Below are 15638 nucleotides of genomic sequence, written 5' to 3'. Positions count from 1 at the left end.
CACTTGTTTTGTGTGTTTGTTGTAACCAATTTGATTTTGTGCTGCCATCTTGGCCAGGCCATTCTTGGAAAATAGGTTTCAAAATAGGTTAAATAAAAGCTATTGATTGAATGAAAAAATAATACTATTTAAAAGTGAGAATGGATTTGCATATTTTAATGATATAATTTAGTTACACCGTTTAAAGAAGTAGTTAAAACTACTTTTTTTTTGTAAAACCACATCTGGCCCAGCTGTCCGTTTTATTAAACCATCAAACGGCCCAAGGGCACAAACGTTTGCCCAATCCTTTTCTAAACAGAAAGGGGGACTCAAGCAGAAGACACATTTAACACAGGGATGCAACGGTAAATACCCCAAAAATGATCATTGACGACATATTTTGTGCGGCACAATGACGTCAAGTGATAGCCTGCTGTTACCCCCAAAAATGTAGTTGTCAAAAATCCGAGCCCCCGTAAATGCGACCTGGAACCTGGTGAATTGAGGGCAGGCTTGTGAGGTCATCACGCACATAAAACCTGCGGGAAATGATCCATTTGGTCTGATTCGGTACAGATCGACCTATGGTAAGTACTGCTAACAAGGGTTAGTTACGTTACATCTAGTTTCGATCCAGTGGTTTATGCTGACTTTGCACGCTACTAGGTGTAAAAAGTGAAACTATTTTTTTCGCACTGAGAGTAACGGGCCATCAGTCCTATTTTAGTAGGATCCTGCAAAAGACACGTACATTGGCTTGTTAGAGGTGAGGAAAAGAGAGGAAAGAGAGATGGAAATGTGTTGACTGGTGCCAGTAGTGTGCTAGATAGATGGAAAGAATACTTCGAGGAGTTGATGAATGAGGAACATGAGAGTAGAAGAGGCAAGTGTGGTGGACCAGGAAGTGGCAATGATTAGAAAGGCATGAAAGAGGAGGGAAAATGGAAAGGCAGTTGGTCCTGATGACATTCCTGTGGAGGTATGGAAGCATCTCGGAGAGGTGGCTGTGGAGTTTTTGACCAGCTTGTTCAATAGAATTCTAGTGTGTGAGAAGATGCCTGAGGAATGGAGGAAACGTGTGCTGGTGCCCGTTTTTAAGAACAAGGGTGACGTGCAGAGCTGTGGGAACTATAGAGGAATAAAGTTGATGAGCCACACAATGAAGTTATGGGAAAGAGTAGCGGAGGCTAGACTCAGGACAGAAGTGAGTATTTGCGAGCAACAGTATGGTTTCATGCCGAGAAAGAGTAGCACAGATGCATGATTTGCCTTGAGGATGTTGATGGGAAAGTACAGAGAAGGTCAGAAGGAGCTACATTGTGTCTTTGTAGATCTAGAGAAAGCCTATGACAGAGTACCCAGAGAGGAACTGTGGTACTGCATGTGGAAGTCTGGAGTGGCAGAGAAGTATGTTAGAATAATACAGGACACGTATGAAGGCAGCGGAACAGTGGAGAGGTGGGACTGCATCAGGGATCAGCCTCAATTGAATTCAAATATTTTGGTAGGGCCATACGGAGGTTTGATGGACCTATTTCCATTCGTATGTTTTCCGAGATATCTTGAACTGCTCTCAGAACCCAAAGACATTCAGAGCAATATACGCGTCACATAACATCCGCTTCTCTTCAGCGCTACCAATCGCTTCACTTGCAGGCGCGCCTCCCGTGGCATTTCTCAGCCACCATAATACACAGACAATAGTTTTCCAACTTCAATAGCTGAAGGTGTATCTTGACTTGATCAATACATTTACTGTATATTTTACACTAATGCTAAGTCCAAGAAAGATATATATATATATATATATTTTTTTTTTACAATTCATTCCCAGTGTCAATCATGCTTTTTTTTTCAGGCCATGTCTCAGAAGGAACTGAAAGAAGCATTTGTCAGTAATCTCAATGGGACCAGTTCACAGGAAGTGATTGTGGGCTCGTTTCTCACACCGCTGTGCATCCTCAACCGATCTCTCATTCTGATCCTCCACCATCGAGCTACGGGGAAACTCCCTCGGCCCTTCTCGCGGATTTCTCACCTACTTCTGGATTTCTCCGTGCTGGTCCTTCCCCTGGTCCTGTCATGCACCGTCCTGAGCGACCATCTTCTCCAGGTGGTCTTGAGCATCACCTTTGTTTTGTTATGTGCGCTTCGTCACATCTACCGTAGAAACCGGCAAACTTCTTTCAACACCTTCTGCAATAGGACTGTTCTATTCAAACAAGTTCCCTTTGTGACCATCTTTAGAGTGATGGTGAATGTACAAACCGCTATCAGTATTCTGGCTGTAGACTTTCGAGTCTTTCCAAGGAGATATGCTAAAACAGAAACTTATGGAACAGGCGTTATGGACTTCGGTGTTGGAGCGTTCATCTTCGCAAATGGTCTGGTGTGCCCAGAAGCACGTGGGAAGAACGTTTACGACTCCAAGATGAAACGCGTCGGCAAACAGTTGCTGTCTGTGTGGCCCCTGTTTTTTCTCGGTGTAGCGCGACTTGTCTTTGTCAAACTGAGGGGCTACCAAGAACATGTGACTGAATACGGCGTCCACTGGAATTTTTTCTTCACATTGGCCATTGTGAGAGTGGTGACCAAAATGCTTTTGGTTGTTGTACCAGCAAGACACTCGTGGATCTCGGCTCTCGTCATAAGTAGTGTTTATCAATTTGCTCTGGAGACGACAGGCCTCAAGGCTTTCGTCTTGCACAACAATGACCGAGAGAAGGACTTCCTTCATGCTAACAAAGAGGGCGTTTTCTCTATTATAGGCTACGTTGGCATCTACATGGCAGGAGTCCAGGTTGGATGTTACGTGATGCAACCAAGATCACATGTCAGAGACTGGCTCAAAGCAGTTTTTACCCTCTTAATGGGAACTCTCGCACTGTTTGCTGCTTTGTGCACATGCCAGACTTTAGTGGAGCCAGTGTCTCGCCGCTTAGCGAATCTACCTTTCTGCCTCTGGAGTATTGCGCTGTCTCTGCTTTTTATATCATGTATTGGCTTTGTTGATTTGATTGTACTGTTTTCCAAAATAACAGCAGACTATCACTTTGTTCCGTCATCATGGAATTCATATTCAGGCACCCCAAAAAATGAAGATAAGACTGACGCTTCATGTCTCATTCAAGCTATTAACAAGAATCAGATGTTATTTTTCTTGGTTGCAAATATCTTTACAATACTGACCAATTGCTTTGTGGACACTCTTGGTTGTAGCAGTTTATTTTCCGTATTTTTATTGTTGTTATACATGTTCGGAAATTGCTTTGTAATACATGTTTTTTACCTCCTTGGAATAACAGTACGATTCTAGAACGTTTCTTAAAATGTCAAGGTTTAATGTGAGAGCTGACTGTCAATTTCAATGACTTAACCCCCGAAGACTATGTGACAACATCTAAATTGCTCAAATTAAAGTCAATACGAAAATGTGCATTTTTGAAAAATGTGATTTCAAGTTTGTATTGCATCACTGATGGTGTAGTGACACTCCCCTGACTTTGGTGCAGGCAGCAGGGGTCATTCGCCACTTAATGACACTGAGAATGTGAGTGTAAATGGTTGTCCAAATGTGCCCCATGACGGACTGGCAACCGGGCCAGAGTTTACCCCACCTCTCGCTCAAAGTCAGTAGAAAATGGATGGGTGGGCTTCTTTTATTTTTTAACCCTAACAGTGCATACAAAAACAATGATGTAAAAATGACAGCAAAGTTGGATTTACTGTACACTCATCGCTCAACATTAGGTAGTCACGAAACAGGTGAGCATCTCTCCAGCAATTAGTAACAATTTTGAAACAGCTTTTGCATTATACGAGTAGTCATATAAAGTATGTATCTAACAGTGGCAGGAACTAACGAAGTACAAATACTTTGTCAGTAGATTTTGTGATATATGTACTTGACTAAATTATTACATTTGTCTGACTACCTTTTACATTTGAAAACAGACGCACTTTCTACTCCTCAGTCAAAACAGGCTCGTTGCTTTTTTCAACCTCCACGGGAGACGCCATATGATGTAAAAAAAAATAGACATGAATAAAGACAGGCAAAGTCAACCTTGCTTGAGATCTTGATTGATTGATATCTTGGTGGGAAAAAAACAAGGACAGCAGCAACACTGAGGAACGTGAACCAGGTCGCATTGCTGAAAACAGATTCAGAGAAGCAAGATATTCCCCGTCCATGGCCTTGGTAATGAGAATTGACTACAAGAATGGTTTGTGGGGAATGCGTTGTCTTGTGACAGCCTGAAACCACACGTTTCTGGAATTCAAAGATTCTCCATCTAATTCGAAAGACCAAAACACAACACATAAGGTGTATTTTTTCATCCATCCATCCATTTTCTGAACCGCTTTTCCTCAGTTATCAGCTAAATTGTCATTTTTTTGTTAGCTGACCACATTGTTTTGACTGCATAAAACTAAAGCCAGCGCAAGCTAGCTCTTGGGTTAAAAAAAACCCAAGAGCTTTTTCTTTTCCTTCTCAGTATAAGCACTGAGAGAAACTTTTTTTTGTGTGCAGAAAATTGTTTTCGCTGTGCCAAGTTATCAAAATATGTAATGTATAGCATTGAAAGTAAAAAGAAAACTCATTTTTACTTTTTCTCAGGGAGAGGAGTTGAATCTTTTTTTTTTTTTTTAACAGACGTATCTGTATTGCTTAAGTACAGAGTGTGAGTTGCTCTTATTTGGTACCAGAGGTGGCAAAACAGTGAGTACTTTTGCCATAATATAATGTCTGGTAGGAGAGAGGCGGGCTCACCCTCATGACCACTTCAACTGTCAATCATGGACTCGGTTTATACGTCACCATTCCGATTTACACTGTACTACAAGCACGGGGTTTTGTCCAAATGTCCACACCCACGTACCGTCAACGTCAAAGACATCAAATAGTTCTGTAAGGACACATCAAAACACGCCAAATGACATACGTAACGTTACAATTATGAAAGGTATTACTGCGGTTGTATTATCCGAATAAATTGACACGCTTAAATGTCGCGTCACATGCCACTTGTATGCCATAGTATGCTATGGTATGTTTATTTTCCCTGTTTAACATTTTTGGAGTTTTGTTAATAAAGTACTAGACAAACGTGACATCAACAGTGTTGAAGACATCCTAAAAGTGCCTTCTCGCAACCATTTTGACTGTTGACGTCAGAGGCTGTGAGATTTCTGCGACGTTCAAGGGGCGTTGTTTCCACTCGCTTTTCCCGACTGGAAACCGGAAAATCCGACTTCCGAGAGCAACCGGAACGCAGCAGCAATTTACAAGCCAGCCGCGGTTATTTGTGCTGATAAGTAATTTTACAAAGCGGGTGAGTTAGGACTATAATTGTCCTCCGTCTAAAAATATACACTTCGCTAAATGTTTAAAAATAGACGCTGATAGAAGGTTTGCTCTTGTTTACTGTTGAATTTACATTTGCGAGCTTGCTAATGCTAGCGGTGCAGGGCAGTGAAGCTAACAAGTGGGTTGCCAGGTTATCTCGCCTCTACTTGCTACAAACAACAATAACAGCATAAATGATCGCAATACACACTATTTGCATTCATGCACCACATTTCTCGACGTACAGTTACCACACGGGAGAATTGTTATACGAGTGAGCCAACGACTAGTCCCCGGGTTTCCTGGCCAGCAGATTAACGTTAGCATGACGTTGCCTTGTAAACTCACCCAAGTCTTGTCTACACGACATAAAATGCTCGTAATAATAATAATAATAATTAAACAAAAAAACAATACAGACTTAAATAACCAAGAGGTTTTGGGCCAGCTCCCTCTTGGTTATTAAGCTAACTGCTGCTTAAATTGCTTAACACGAAATATAGGTCAAGCCAAGCCTAAGTGGTAGTATTGGCAACATGACAGAATTTGTCCGTTTTTTTTTAATATGTCGTCTGTAAGAAAACAAATATTAGCGATAACGTAATTGACGCAGCTCACTGTGACCTATAGTGGATTTGCCTTATCCCGAGTAAATGTCCAATGTATTTACTGGATGTCATGTAAAACTTGCAGGTCAGCTGTATTTGACAAAATAAAAACGTCATGGCTCGTCTGGTAGCTGTATGCAGAGAAAATGAAGAGGACTACCCCTTTCTTGCCAGACAGATTCCTCTGTATATTGATGACTCTTTGACGGTAGGTAAACCTGGATATTTCTCAGACTGCCAAAATAATGTTTTGAAGGTAAACTGCTTGATTAGGCATAGGGTGGGGCAAAGTTAAAGGTCTCCATCCATTTTCCAGACTGTTTATTCTCACTAGGGTGGAAGGCAAGAGGCAGATTACACCCTGGACTGGTTGCCAAGGCGCACAAAGAAAAACAAGCATTCACACTCACACCTATGGACAATTTAGAGTCTTCACTTAACCTAAGAAGCATTTTTTTTTTTTTTTTGGAATGAGGGAGGAAGCCGGAGTACCCGGAGAAAACGCATGCAAGCACGGGAAGAACATGCAAACTCCACACGGGAAGGCAGGAGCCCAGATTGGAACCCCCAGCCTCAGAACTGAGGCAGATGTGCTAACTTCTAGTTTGCCATGCCATAGTTACAGTTAGGGTCGTCCCATGTGAAATCAACAGAGAATGTTCCTTTTACCTCACGCATTTTCTTCAAATGTTAAGGTGTGGTTGGAAATGAGAGGAAGTTAGGAGTTATGATATATTTTCTTTTGTTGACAGATGGTGATGGAGTTTTCTGATGGTGTCTTGGATGTTGACAGACATGTAATTAGTAGTTCCCATTGGAAACAGTTCACAGAGGTTGGTATATTCAGGATCTTACCCCCGCCCCGTCCCTTTATCGCATGCATTTCTTGCTTCAATTTGAACAGAAATGATGGCCCCTCTGCCTTTAGGGTCACTCCAAGTTGAAGCAACAGGACTTGACTGTGGCTGTGTCGGTGGTGTCCAGAGAGGTCTGCAGAGCATTATCCCAGTTGGTGCCATGCGTGGGCTGCAGACGCAGTGTGGAGCGCCTATTCTCCCATTTAGTGGAATCTGGGACCCCGGCCTTGGAGCCGCTCGCATTGAAACCCGCGGGTATGCTGTCTGTCACGAAGGCTTGTTTAGCAGACGCAAAGAAGCTATACAGACTCTTCTACGTCCAAGGGTAAGAAATATCGCAAGAAATAGTATTTGTTTTCACACAGTCTTCATCTGAACAACTTTGTTTGTTTCCCTCCTTTTTAGTCTGAACGTATTGTGTTGTTGTGTCTTTTGACAGTATTGTGACTACACTAGAATATATATGTTTTTTTCTTGTTAAGTGACAGTTGTGTATGTATATAGCTTCTCTATTTGTACATTTAACAGGTCGAAGTTGAATGATGTAATTGATGCCATTCCCAAAAGTAAAAAGAGCAACCGATGCCAGTTACACTCCTTGGACACAAACAAACTCAGACCTTTGGGGTAAGGAAATTCTCATCTGTGTGTGTTTTATTTATTTTTTAATAATCCAAATAATTTGTTCGTGTTGCAAACTTGCTGTATGTTTTTTTACAGAGGTACTTACTTACAAATCGGAAATGGAAACCACATACTTTAAACGCGCACTTCTGTCATCACTTATCGCTGTCCCCTCATTTTTCAATGGACAAAAGACACCACTGAAATGAGACCATATGGTTTAGTCATTCCCACTGTTTCCCGATCTTTATTGAGCCAAGGCACCCATTTTACACGACAAACTTCACGGCACACCAGCAAACTAAAATGTCACAAAAACTATGAATACCGTAATAATGATCTCAATTTTACTCGGTGTGAAATCTGGGCCTATTTAATTGAACACAAAGTTGATATACTCAGAAGAAGCCATGACTTCTACAATATTCTGTTGTAGGAAGGGCAACAGGATGGATCCACAAGTTTATTTTACCTTCTATCAACTAATGAAAGACTGCCTCTCACTATATGTCAACGGCATAGATGAACAGATGTATATTTGTAAAATAATGTGATTTTTCTGACAAATGAAGTGAAATAGGATCATTTCCCATAGCACCCCTCATGATGTCTCATGAGACTGGTTGGGAATCGCTGATTTCAGGGACAGCTTTTAAAGTTTATGCCCCTCAAAAATTGACAATGCGCAGTGTAACGTTTGTGTTTGTTGTGTGACTTGTGTCACCTGGGAGGAAATTTGATCAACATAATTCCAGAACATCAAGCTCATTATTGCAACTTTTAACAACTAAATCCAGCAAGTTAGGAGGTCGGAGTTCATTTTTAACACTTCACAAACTCTTAATCGTAAACTATTGAACTAAAAAAAGTTCTAATAACTTTGCACGTAGGATTCAAGAGCAATTCAATTAGAAGCCAACTATATAGCCTTTTTAAAAAAAAATCCAAACACAGATGAGTAGACAGTGCAGGTAGTGAACGAGCAACAAAGCAAGAGAGAAAGAAAGAAGAACTTAGTGGACTGTCAACCACAATAAATGTTCTGGTAGTAGCAGTCTGAGAGAAGAACTCTTATTTCCTGCTTGTCTGAACATTTAACCTGAACCTTACAGCACCTCAGAACCTGCAAATCTGCAGACATTGATGTGTGAGTCTACACACTGTGACGTGTATTACTTGTCAGGTTTTTTTTTTGTTTTTTTTCAACCCGGACCTTTTATGGTTATCGATATACAGTGTATGATTTTCCTTTGAAATCTAATTATCTGAGTAACTACATGTCCTACCGAGGTAAACAAATTAAACAGGTTTCATGTTGAAAATGTTAGGTTCATTATTCAAAATTCCAGCAAAGATGTATAGTTTTCACAAATATTCCAAACACACCGCCTTCTTCTTTATGTGTGCCATATCCAAATCTTGTTTCCATTTGGTGTATTTGTATCGTATTTCCTCAATTGCACACTGCACTCTCGTTTGACTTTTTTTTTCAACAAATTGTAACATCCCAAATGCCTTTTGATTGCTGGGTGAGTTTTTACACATCTTGTTAAATTTGGAAATCATTTGAGCAAAAATTGACCTTGAAATGATGTCAAATGTTTGGGAATGTCCTGTATTTCCAAGATTTTACAATTACATTTCGGTAGGAGTCTACACATGAAAGTGTCAAAACAAAACATCATCTTTACTGTCGCATATTTGATGCTTGTACCCCAATCCCGTCCAGTTGCATACACATTGATTGGATGCAGGGTCAGAAGCTTTATCGTTGAGCCCGGTTTCATCAAGGTTGATTGAGATGGTGCATTTAGCTGCATTCTAGGTTTAACATGAAAAATCCTATTGAACATGTTCAGAAACTGTGAAATCTCATCAGATGAGTGTGGAATATGATGGGCTTGTGTTCTATCTCATCACTTGGGATGTGGGCAAAATTCTGGATGAAACATCCTTTTTAGCCATCAAGATCCAAGCATGTACTCATCTAGGCATCACTCTGCTCTCTCGGGTGCTCTTAAATAAAAGGGTTGTGTTCACTTCCAGGGGAAGCTGGATGGATGTGTGGGAGCGGATGTCTCAGGAGTGCAGGGATGAGGTGGTGCTCGTTGATAGTGCCTGCCTTTTAGAGACGTTGGAGACACACTTGCAAAAACACAGGTAATGTTTGATTCACACCCTTGATTTTCAAAATAACACTTTTTTTGTTCTTGAAAGAAAACAAGTTTTGTCTTTAAGGTTTTGCAGTGACTGTAAGAATAAAGTCTTGAGGGCATACAATATCCTGGTTGGGGAAGTGGACAGCAGTGAGGAGAAGGACTATTGCGCTGCCTTGTATGAGGGATTGTGCTGCTGCCCTCGTGAGCACCACATCCACGTGTGCTATGAGACGGACTTCATCGCTCATCTCCTTAGCCGCGCAGAGCCCGAGTTTGCAGGAGCCTATGAGTAAGTGAACGTTACTTACCTTACAACAGAATGTAATCCGATTCCTTTGAGTCATTTTGTGTTGTTCGCTCCTTAATTTATAGGGAGCGACATGCCAAGACTATTGACGTTGCGCAGGAAGAAGTCCTGACATGTTTAGGCATTCATCTCTATGAGCGACTGCATAGGATTTGGCAGAAACTTCGAGCGGAGGAGCAGACATGGCAGATATTGTTCCATGTGGGCATTGATGAATTGCGCAAAAGCTTTGAGGTACTTGCTCTGAAAGCCAAAGACTGGTTGTTGGTGTCACTTGAAGCTGACAAACCGCTCTACGGCATGTGATAACGTTCCTAACAATAGGAATCATTATGTCCCCTAGACGGCAGTGGAGAAGATGCAGGGGATCAGTCGGCTGGAGCAGTTTGTCGAGGAGCTGTCTGAGAAGGAGAGAGCGAAACAGCTTAAGCAGGAGAAAAAAAGGCAAAAGCGGAAAAATCGACGCAGAAACAGGTGTGGCTTTGAGATCTCCGATCGGGAAGCAGAGATCAAGGAAAAGAGTCATGATGAGGTAAGAACCGTTAAGAATAAATTGGCTGGATTTACACTACAGGTCCGGGCACTCAATTCCGGTGTTAATCTTTGTAAAAACTTTCCCAATCTGAAAAAACCCCAGCCCCAAAGCCTGACGCTTCCACCACCATGCCTTATTGTAGGTATAGTGTTGTTTTGGTGATTTGAGGGGTTTTTTTCCAGGGTCACCGCCACATTACTGTCAGTAACTATTTTTCTTATTTAATGGTCAATACACCTTTTATGAAGCATTTCTGGACCATATTGAATTGTATATGCTTTCCCTGTGGTTACCATTTACAATAGCTGTTTTTTTAATGCGTTATGTATAGCTGGGATAGGTTCCAACACACCCGTGACCCTAGTGAGGATAAGCGGTACAGAAAATGATGCATTTGGTGTTTTTCATGTGTTGTAGGTACGCTGTTTAGTGTCAGTTATAAATGGGACCTTTATTCTGTTGCCTCTTTCAAGTAGCAAGCATATAAACCTGAGGCACAGCAGAAATGGCAAGTAGCCTATGGAATGTAAACGGTGACTGCATGGTCGCTACTTGTACAGTGTGCTCTCGTGTCTTTATTAGGTGATGTGGGCCCTTCAGAACGTAATGACTGTAGCATGTGTATTCATCCTGTGTAGTATTTCATAATCATTTTGTTAATGTGATAAATGTCTGACGTTCTATATATGTGACGTTCAATTACATTTGGCGATATTTGCGGGTAAAATACAAACGCAGTAGCGGTGCCAAGTACTGGTCAGACGTTAGCGCTGATGCTAAATTTAGATTGCAATTGCGTATGATGGATTATAATTAGGGGTGTCAAATTATCACATTAATTGCGATTTAATTAATTACCGTAATATTTAGTGCGTTATGTTTCTTACTCGCATTCATCTACTTTTTAATCTATGTACTACTGTTTCCTGTATCCAAGCGAGTTGTTTTGTGAGAGTTGGCTTGTATTTGTGTTGTCCTGCCTCCCTCTGCTGGCTTTTTAGGTAATTATCTTTTAGCCTTTTGGATCCCATAAATATATTTTCAATAAGTGAAGATCACGCAAGATCTTATTGTGTAGAAATGTGTTTATTATCTAAAAAAAGATAGATAAATTCCAAAGAAACAGTATTATTTTAGGAGTTATTTGCTCTCAACGTTTTATAAAATCAATACTCTCTCTTGGGATCTGATTGGACCCCAATAAGAAAATTGCTGTCTATGAACCAAAAGAACTAAAAAAGCTGCAACAAAATGACACAATCCAAAGAAATTCCAGAACTGACATCTTTCAATATGGAAAGGGTTACAAAAGCCATTTGTAAAGCTTTAGGATTCCAGCGAACCATAGGGAGAGCCATTATCCTCGCATGGAGAAATTATGGAACAGTGGTAAACCTTCCCAGGAGGAGCCGGTCTGCAAAGATTACCCCAAGAAAACAGCAATGACTCATCCAGGAGGCCACAAAGGAACTCAGGACAACATCTGAAGAACTGCAGGCCTCTCTGCCTCTGTTAAGGTCAACAATAAGGAAGGTAGTGGGCAAAAATGACATCCATGCCAGAGTTCCAAGGAGAAAACCAATGCTGACCAAAAAGAACATAAAGGCTCATTTTACTTTTGCAAAACAACATCTGAATGATTCCCAAGACTTCTGGGAGAATATTATATGGATTGACGAGATGAAAGTTAACCTTTCTGGAAAGGTGGGTGTGTGTCGTTATATCTCGCAAAAATGTAGGACAGCATTTCAGAAAAAGAACATCATACCAACAGTCAAACATCGTGATGGTCGTTGGCTGCTTAGCTCCTTAAGGACCTGGACAACTTGCTGTGATTGATTCTGCTCTTTAAGAGAAAATCCTGTTGGGAGAATGTTCAGCCATCAGTTTGTGACCTCAAGCTGACGCACACTTGGGTTCTGCAGCAGGATAATGCTCCAAAACACACCAACAAGTCAACTTCTGAATAGCTTAAAAAACAAAATGAAGGTTTTGGATTGGCCTAGTCCAAGTCCAGACTTGAGTCCGATTGAAATGCAGTGGCATGACCTTAAAAAGGCCGTTCCACTCTAAAACCCTCCATTTTTGTTGATTTCAAATAATTCTGCAAGGAAGAAAGATAGAAAACGCTTGATTTCCGTCATTGCTGCTGAGGATGGCCCAACGTGTTATTAGGTTTAGAGAGACATTACTTTTTCACATAGGGCCAGGTATAAGGTTTGAATAGTTTTTATTTTCCTTAATAAATGAAATCACCATTTAAAAACCCCATATAACCCAGTTTACTTGGGTTATATTTGCATTTGTTTGATGATCTTAAAAATTAAAGTGGGTTAAACTATGCAAAAGTATGAGGATTTGAGATTTGGGCTAATACCTTTTCAAGGTATCCATCCATCCATTTTCTGAGCCGCTTCTCCTCACAAGGGTCGCGGGCGTGCCGGAGCCTATCCCAGCTATCATCGGGCAGGAGGCGGGGTACACCCTGAACTGGTCGCCGGCCAATCGCAGGGCACACAAACAAACAACCATTGGCACGCACATTCACACCTACGGGCAATTATAGACTCTTCAATCAACCTACCACGCATGTGTTTGGGATGTGGGAGGAAACCGTAGTACCCCGAGAAAACCCACGCAGGCACGGGTAGAACATGCAAACTCCACACAGGCGGGGCCGGGATTTGAACCCCCGGTCCTCAGAACTGTGAGGCAGACGCTCTAACCAGTCGGTGTGCCCCCCTTTTTCAAGCTAATGTATCTGATTTGTATCTACATTTGGAAGATTTGATTCTGACCTGAAGATGTCCGATTCAGTTTTTTCCACCTATTTACGTTGCCATAATGCAGATCCGAATTGTGCCTCTTTGAGGGGGAAAAAATTAAATTATTCAATTATATCACTTGAACCGTACAGTGTAAGTTCAGCCATAGTTGCACTTGGACATAAAATCATGTCTCATACACTCACACGTTCCCTTTGTTGTAGGGATCTCTCAAGTCTGAGGAGGGTAGTTGTACTGCCTGCAGGAGCCACGATGAGGGGGAGAACATTTCTTCTAATGCAAGCGCCGCCTCCAGTTGTCCAGACAAACGGGGTCAACATCCACACAAGACAACCATCAATTGTCCAAAACTCACATTAACAAGTGAAGGAGGGAAACAAGTTTTGTATTTTTCAACTTTTTTTTCCAGATTCTACCGGGAGTGATTATGGCTACTCCTCAAGCATCGAGGGCAGTGAGAGTGGGTCACGAGAAGGTTCTGACATCGCCTGCTCCGAGGGACTCTGCAATCATGATGAAGCAGGTCAGATATGAGCAGCTTTAAACTGATGCACAATCATGTTGAAATGCAAAAGGAGTGGAACTTAAATCCTTTTGGCCATTGTATTTCCACCGCTTCTCTAAAGGCGAGCCCAATGAACACAACTATGCTGAAGACAAAGAGGAGGAGGCAACAGACAGCTGTGTCGACTGCTGGACACACTCGGAAGAAAAGCCTCAATGCAAGAGTAAAAAGAAGAAAAGAAAGGGAAGTGGTTTACGTAATAATCAGGTAAGTGGGCTCTAATGGATTGCAAAGGTTCATCCACTGCATTAGAGCCAGTCTACCAACTCAAGTATGTAAAATATGTTAACAGGGACACAAAGATGAAAGTCACAGTGTGCCATCGTCTCATGTTTGCCAAACCAAAGATCTAAATTCCTCCTTATGCGGTGAGAAGATGGACAGTTTTGCACAACAGTCACCTTGGGCCGTCCATGGAAAGAACCTCCTTAGCCTTAATTCCAAACCATCAGAGGCCAACATCAGTTTATCGGACCTCCTGGTAGGTGACAATTACTGTCATGTAACTAGACCTTATGTTGTCAAATACCGTACTCAGGTTGTACTCTTCCCGCAGGAGGATTCTGAAGCAATTTCAGATGAAGAGAATTGTCTCACCCAAGATGAAATTCAGGCATTTTTAGAAAGAAATCGGTCGTTCTACAACAACCGTCAAAAGTATCGACAGTTACTGAAGGAGAAATTCAGCAACTACTGCTGCCTGCGCAAGTAACCGAAAGATGGCATGTGGCAACTGGTTTGCCACCACCAGTGTGAATTAAGTGCACTCATGACATCTCAAGGAAAACCAATGCAGAAGATGGAATTCTCAATTACATTTTTTTTTTTTTTGCTGATTCTCTGTTGTTTTTAATGAATGTATTTCATCTCAAGTTTGCACTTAAGACGACCTGCCTCTAATTTCCGAACCCATACCTTGATTCTCATTGACCAAGCCCAGCGACTTGGTGGTGCTTGTACAAGGTTTTTGGATACGAGCACAAGTGGAAACTCAAATCTACCTTTGTGAGCGGTGACATATGTATTGTGTTACAGGAGGGTTTTGTTGTCTTAAGATATGTTCTCTAAGGCTATACGTCAGCATGGTGATTAAGGTTGCACTCTAAATGTGTACAGCAATTAATTCTAAAGAGATTTTATGATGAATTGAACATCCAGTTAAAATTAGGATTTGGGTGTGACAAAGCGCAGAATGTGAAAATGTACGAAATAAAGTATTTATTAATCTGCATTAATTTATTGTCCCTTATTTCTTGATAGAAAATGTATGTATCTATATATATATATATATATTTTTTTTAAATATTTACACTTTTGTTCTTTGGTCCTTAACAATTAAAGTAATAGAAATATGATTTGTTGAATTGGTTAATGTCCTAAAGTGAAGAAAATTAGTGGTGCTGTAGAAAAAAATTATTGTTCCTGAAACGCATTTAGTTTTGTAGTTTATAGATTAACTACACACACTCAGAAATATTTTGATTAAAAAAAATTTAAAATAATTTTGATGAGGTTATAGTTTAATGATAAAAAAAATTGTCTAGAAATTAGAACATTACATAGCCAATCAGAATGACGTTAATATGGAAATTAGGTAGGTCTCTTATGAGTTAAAACTTTTTGTATTGAGGTGCTAAAAGGAACTTTTTGAAGATATAATTTATGGATGAACCTGTATATAGAATAATACAGGGCAATGTAAGGTATATGAGTAAAACTTTTTTTATAAACTCTGACACCATAACTCCCAAATTCAAAATAAAAATATTCTCAAGAGTATTTATTTGTAGAATAAAATTATTTAGAAAATGTGTGTTATGTTTGTTTGAGCAATTTGAAAATTGCAAATATTACAATCCATTTTG

General features: G+C 40.7%; 2 protein-coding genes across 4 annotated transcripts; both read left to right on the top strand.

Annotated features, from left to right (window-relative positions):
• Positions 1 to 455: 455 nt before the first annotated feature.
• On the top strand, positions 456 to 3420 carry LOC133467672 (phosphatidylinositol-glycan biosynthesis class W protein-like). Its single transcript, XM_061752782.1, has 2 exons — positions 456 to 569; positions 1841 to 3420. Exons 1-2 carry the CDS (start codon positions 567 to 569, stop codon positions 3296 to 3298), a joined length of 1461 nt encoding a protein of 486 aa, XP_061608766.1. The 5' UTR covers positions 456 to 566; the 3' UTR covers positions 3299 to 3420.
• A 1755-nt stretch (positions 3421 to 5175) lies between these two features.
• Positions 5176 to 15004, top strand: ggnbp2 (gametogenetin binding protein 2). Of its 3 annotated transcripts, none has more exons than XM_061752116.1 (14): positions 5176 to 5318; positions 6026 to 6148; positions 6693 to 6773; positions 6869 to 7122; positions 7326 to 7424; positions 9468 to 9581; positions 9660 to 9869; positions 9953 to 10121; positions 10231 to 10419; positions 13412 to 13520; positions 13618 to 13731; positions 13835 to 13980; positions 14066 to 14254; positions 14330 to 15004. In XM_061752116.1, the coding sequence occupies exons 2-14, from the start codon at positions 6056 to 6058 to the stop codon at positions 14483 to 14485; spliced, it is 1923 nt and encodes a 640-aa protein (XP_061608100.1). In that variant the 5' UTR covers positions 5176 to 5318; positions 6026 to 6055; the 3' UTR covers positions 14486 to 15004. The 3 variants fall into 3 exon arrangements, with proteins under 3 accessions (XP_061608100.1, XP_061608102.1, XP_061608101.1); XM_061752118.1 differs by lacking the exon at positions 5176 to 5318 and adding an exon at positions 5323 to 5395; XM_061752117.1 differs by lacking the exon at positions 5176 to 5318 and adding an exon at positions 5333 to 5471.
• Positions 15005 to 15638: the final 634 nt, after the last annotated feature.

The sequence above is a fragment of the Phyllopteryx taeniolatus genome, chromosome 17 (assembly GCF_024500385.1).
Source record: "Phyllopteryx taeniolatus isolate TA_2022b chromosome 17, UOR_Ptae_1.2, whole genome shotgun sequence".
Lineage (NCBI taxonomy): Eukaryota > Metazoa > Chordata > Actinopteri > Syngnathiformes > Syngnathidae > Phyllopteryx > Phyllopteryx taeniolatus.
This window is presented reverse-complemented; position numbering and strand designations above follow the sequence as displayed.